General features: G+C 41.4%; 1 protein-coding gene across 1 annotated transcript; it reads left to right on the top strand.

Moving 5' to 3' along the window:
* Positions 1-1,226: 1,226 nt before the first annotated feature.
* LOC144738788 (serine/threonine-protein phosphatase PP1-gamma catalytic subunit A-like) lies at positions 1,227-5,119 on the top strand. Its single transcript, XM_078621788.1, is given in 9 exon segments — positions 1,227-1,281; positions 1,543-1,674; positions 2,246-2,476; positions 3,086-3,193; positions 3,447-3,508; positions 3,510-3,671; positions 4,328-4,387; positions 4,389-4,463; positions 5,030-5,119. Coding segments are annotated over 9 exon segments (975 nt in total).
* The last annotated feature ends 899 nt before the right edge of the window (positions 5,120-6,018 follow it).

The raw sequence follows: 6,018 nt of genomic DNA, 5'->3' as shown, positions 1-6,018 counted from the left end.
ATGAAATGGGTGGAGAGCAGGAAGCAGAAGTATGGCACCTATCACAATTTTGTGTGTTAATAATGTTGTTTGATAATTTGCCTCAAAATACGATAATTTTGAATATCTGGTAGGATACAACATACCTTAAACTATACCTGGCAACACTGGATTGGATAAATGACAGCTTAATGATAGGATGTAAATGTACTTTCATGTGATCAGTGGCTGATCCAGAGTAGACGTCCTCAAACACTTGACCCAGAAGAAAGTGGAACATTAAAGCAATGAATCTGTGAGCTGCGCTGTTGATGTGGGCTGTTGTGTCCAGCAGTGTCGTCACAGAATGAGAGTAATGCTGATTTTCTGCTCTTACCTCCTGCCCACATATGGAACCAAGATTCACAGATTTTCCCATCGGATATAGAGACAACCTGATTTGCACATGTTGCAGAACAAATGAACAAGAATAAACTCTGTCATTGTGGATATTTGAGCCATCACCAGGATGCTGAGATGAACTCACGTCCCAGCTTTTGGGACTTTTGCTTGAAAAGCTCAACTCATTATCCTGCTCCATTATCCGTTCTTAAAGTACAACAGGAAACTATTATACTATCTATCTATCCTAACTATTCATCCCATGTCAGGGAAATGCACTTGTTGCATCAGCAAATGGATCAGTAGTGTAACATTAATGTATAAGACATTAATGTATAAAATTGGGACTCAATAACTTACTATTGTTATATTAAACAATGTAAATTTGAACGCACTTGTAACTTTCCACAGCAAAACATAACAATGAATAAAAATAAATGAAATACATAAAGCTGATGTACTTCCAGGCCGGTAGGGGGCAGCCGCACCCAACAGCAAGCCTCAGTGCAGCCGCCGCTGGCAGTACAAGGTGCGGCAAAGGAAAACAGACGGGAGAGCTGGCCTTTCCGAATGACAATTATTTTCTTTTTTTAATACATGTTTGGTATACGCCAGCCTCGGATGTAATCAATTCCCACACTGCGATTCCTGTGTAGCGTAGTAGTTTGCCCAAAGTGTCGCCGAGCTGCCAAACCAAAAACAGGGTCACACCGACATCTCCACCGCCAGCCGGGGAAAATCAACGCAGCTTGTTCGACTGCTAATGCTAAGGAGAGCTAGCGGGCTAGCTTCCACCGACTGAGTGAACCCCCAAAGACCCAGATTCCACGGAGGTGATTCTGTCTTTTACTAACGGCAACGCGGCGATGGCTGATGTTGACAAGCTCAATATAGACAGTATCATCCAACGGCTGTTAGAAGGTAGGACGGTGGTTTATGTAATAAACCCAATGCCAGTCAGTCCGACATAAACGCTAATTGCAGCAAGTGGGCCAACTTGGATGCTGTTTGTTCACAGCACTGTTTAACATTAAGTGATGTCTATTTCAAGCTGGCGCTCATTGCTCATTATTTATAACTCAGACATCCGCCCTGTTTCAGATGTATCTCGGGGATTCTCTATTGTATCAAGGGCACGGACAGTCAGAACAGAACGCGTTCATGGTTTGTGTGTTTTTGCAGTCAGAGGAGCCAAACCCGGCAAGAATGTGCAGCTGCAGGAGAATGAGATCCGTGGATTGTGTCTGAAGTCCAGGGAGATTTTCCTCAGCCAGCCCATTCTCCTGGAGCTGGAGGCCCCTCTCAAAATCTGTGGTAAGGTTATTCTGGGTGCTGCTCATTTGGAAATGTAATACAATGTAATACACTTTATGACAGTGATGTAAGTAATGACATTTGATTAGTTTTCTAAATGTCGAATGAATGCTCTTAACTTTTTCAAATGTTTGATGTGTCAGTGTTTGAACTTCCAACAGCATCATCACTGACTACTGTCAAACTGCTGTTAAAAAAAAACATCCGTTATCATCATTCATTCACATACTAAAATAATATTATTAAACATATAGACTAGGTTTCTGCGGATATTGTTCAGATGTCAAGTCAAATTGTAATAGTGAATATGTATACACATAACTTATTTAATTTAAGTAACGTAACTCATTGCTAACTGGACTATTAAGGATTTTTTAAATGCTTTTAATATTCTGACTATGTTCAATGTCTGGCATCTTACAAACCAAAACAAAGTATTGGTATGTACACACATACATGGAAATAACCGAATCTGATTCTTACTTCATGTATTCTCCCTGTGTGGCATTTTTTTTCGGAAATATTTTCACGCTCACAATGTATGACTCAAAGCATTCTCATTCTGTTGTAGGTGACATCCATGGTCAATACTATGACCTGCTGAGGCTGTTTGAGTACGGGGGCTTCCCTCCAGAGAGCAACTACCTGTTTCTGGGAGACTATGTGGACAGGGGGAAGCAGTCGCTGGAAACCATCTGTCTTCTGCTCGCCTACAAAATCAAATACCCTGAGAATTTCTTTCTGTTGAGGGGAAACCACGAGTGTGCTTCAATCAACAGGATATATGGATTTTATGATGAGTGTGAGAACAGTTAATGACAAACACACAGTATCATCTGTCAGGATAAACTTAGTTTTTACTGTTTGTATTCATTTCAATGACTCGTACAACAACTGTTTTACTTGTTTTCAATAGGAATGTTGTTACAGTGTGGAATACACACTAATAGTAACGCCTCCACTGGGAGCTGCACTCAGTTTTTGTGCAGTCCTGTTGTCGGGCTCCCACCTTGCCGTAGCTAATCGAGAATAACACACCAGGAGCTCAGCTGCTAACTGCTGGTCATTGTGTCAAAATGGCCTTAGATTTGTACTTGTGGTGGCGTTGGCCTAGTTATGTAATTGGTGCGTAACACTACTGTGACACTCCCTAATGATGGTGCAAGTTGCAGAAACTCAAATGTTCCATATTCTGGAACAGTTTTTGTTGCCACAGAGTTTGCAATTTCAGTTTTATTTGAAATATAAAGTATGTTTCTCTCTGATGTGTGATCAATGCCTCTCAACACAGGCTCAACACAGACAACAATTTTACAAATGAATTTCAGCCTCTATCTGTGTTAATTGGATGTATGTTTGAATTTTATTTAACCACTGAAATTACGTCTAATGATTCAAATGTTTGCTTTAGGTAAGAGGCGGTACAACATCAAGCTCTGGGAAGACGTTCACCAGATTGTTTTAAACTGCCTCCCTATTGCCGCCATCGTTGATGAAAAGATCTTCTGCTGCCATGGAGGTGGGTCTTTGTCTTTGAGTCTAAGGTGAAACCTAACTTTTCAACTAATGGTTTTAAACTTAACGTGAATGCTTAATAATTGATTGAACTCCGTCAGTCAGTCGTCTGCCTTTGACGTCAGCCACGCTCTTGTGTCCTTGAGTAACTCTGTCCTTGCAGTTTGACTCTGACGTGAGCCTCCTCCTCCACGTGTGGCAGGTAATCGACCCCAATATCAGTGTGTTTATTTGTACTCTTCTGTCATGTTGTCCAGGACTCTCACCTGACCTTCAGTCCATGGAGCAGATCAGGCGCATCATGCGCCCCACGGATGTTTCCGGACCAGGGTCTGCTGTGCGACCTGCTCTGGTCTGATCCAGACAAGGATGTCCTGGGTTGGGGGGAGAATGACAGAGGTGTATCATTTACATTTGGCTCAGAGGTGGTGGCCAAGTTCTTGCATAAGCATGACCTGGATCTGATCTGTCGTGCACATCAGGTAATGAGTAACCTCAGTCACAAGAAGTGCAAAACGAAGTTTGAATGTTGATTGCCACTGAATGGTGTTTTGTGTGTGTGTGTGTGTGCGCGTGTGCGTGTGAGTGCGTGAGGGAACTTGCTGCAGCATCAACACTGATGACTGTCAGACTTATTTTAACATCCTTTAAGTCTTGAATCAGTAAACAGCCTGGTGTCAGGTACAATCTCTAAGCTGCAGCTCCAGAGACAAATGTCAGACAGGTGGCGCTGCATAATTCACGACAGGAGGACCAGTCAAACTTCCAGCTGTACAGAGGATGTTATGCAAACAAACAATATTATCAGCCATATAGACTATTTTTTGCAGTAATTATTCAGATGTAATTAAAATTGTAATAATGAATATTTATGTCATTTAATTACACATTTTCTCCAGCGACGTATCTGATTACTGTTCATTTCGTAATTAAATCACTGTTGCTTTTCACTCCCTAACACTGCCAATGCCCACAGGACATCACCCCGTCACGATCTGTAACAGATCGCATGAACGTGAATGCACCAGTGAACGTGCTGTGGCGGCTTGATGCAGTCGGCGATATGTGTGCTGAATTAGAGGAGTTACGTCTTGTTTAATGTGTGTCTCTGTGTTTTTTTTGCTGCTGTTGGCTGCAGGTCGTCGAGGACGGCTATGAGTTTTTCGCTAAGCGACAGCTTGTCACTTTGTTCTCGGCACCCCAACTATTGCGGGGAGTTTGACAATGCTGGTGCCATGATGAGTGTGGACGAGACCCTCATGTGCTCCTTTCAGGTGATTTTTATTCAGTACCCATTCTTTTTCATGTGGAACCCAAGGGTGTCCATCAGTTCATGACAAACTGAATATCAGTTCTTATTTCTCATATCTGTCAGAGATCAGTGCTTTGTAAACACTGCAGTAAATACTATTGTCTCATCAGTACTCACCTATGCGCTCTTCTGACGTCTCTTAGAATATGAGTCTTTGTCCCAAAGGAGGTCATAGACATTGCTAATACAGTGAAGAAGTAAGATCTCACACATGAAAATGCCATTACAGTATAAACACAGCTGCATCAGCCACATTCATTCATAAATGAATAATAAATCATATGACATTGACAAATAACAGTTACAACTGAGCTGCAGTCATTTTTTGTCGTTTATTGTATTTTTTTTTTCAGAATATCTCCAGATAATCTGCACTGACCATTGTCCCTGTTGCTATGAAAGAGAAACGTTGAGCTGCCAGCAGTTGAGCTGCCAGTGTGTCTAACTAGATCATTGTTTAGATAGATATACTTTATTCAAATCCAGGAGCAATTCACAACTTTGTACCCTTCTTTCTTCTGCCTGTAGATTCTGAAACCAGCTGAGAAGAAAAAGCCCAACGGCAGCCGTCCTGTGACCCCCCCTCGCAACATGGTCACCAAACAAGCAAAGAAATAATGAGAGGGAAGGTGCACATCCCAGGAGTTTCACTCCTTTTCTGCTTTCATTCTCTGCGTTGAAGGGATGGTTATCCTTCATGTTGCCAATACTGGCAAGATATCCACTCCAACCCGATGAAAGCAAACTGTTTTGTTGTTTTGTCCATGGGGGTAAATTGATATGTCACCATGAAAACCTCAGGTGTTTTGCACTCCATTTTGCAGCTAGTTTTTGCCACATACGACTGTTCTATCAGGAAAATGTAACAATAATGCTACTTATGCACAGGAATGCCTTGTTTGAAGCTGTGCACAACTTTTCCACTTTCTTTGACATATTTGTCATCGCCATCTTTTTCTCACTGTCAGTGATGGAGGAAATCACATAGACCTGTTAACTTGTGTAAGACTCATTTCAATCTCACTCTGCATCCTCCATGTTTTTAATCTAAGTCTTGTGCTAAATTAAAACCAATAAAGAAGCACTCTTGTAATGTCTAAATCTTTCTAATAAACTTTGAGTGTATTTTAGGGGGGAAATGTGACCTTGATGTCATTTGTTCAAACAACAGATCATAAACGGAGCAAAAACTTAAAATAAAAAAAAGTTTTTCTTTACAAGAATTTCTCTTGCAGATGAACAGATGGTGCAACAGATTCTAAATTCAGAATTTTATATATAAACAAATACTGTAAGTTATTTCAAGTATTCGATTATATTAATTCTTTCTAATAAACAGTAGTACAGGTTATTACCTTATAAGGAAAAAGCAACTTGCGTAACATGCAGTGACGTCAGAGCAGTCACAAGACCTCGCTGGCTGGTTGACTGTGAGCGAGGACACAGCCACTCTGCGTTCAGACGTACAGCGTCCTCGGACTCTGCTGGCACCATGGCCGCAGTGAGACGCCGCTTAC

Source organism: Lampetra planeri, unplaced genomic scaffold (genome assembly GCF_965212315.1).
Source record: "Lampetra planeri unplaced genomic scaffold, kcLamPlan1.2.h2 scaffold_1170, whole genome shotgun sequence".
NCBI lineage: Eukaryota > Metazoa > Chordata > Hyperoartia > Petromyzontiformes > Petromyzontidae > Lampetra > Lampetra planeri.
This window is presented reverse-complemented; position numbering and strand designations above follow the sequence as displayed.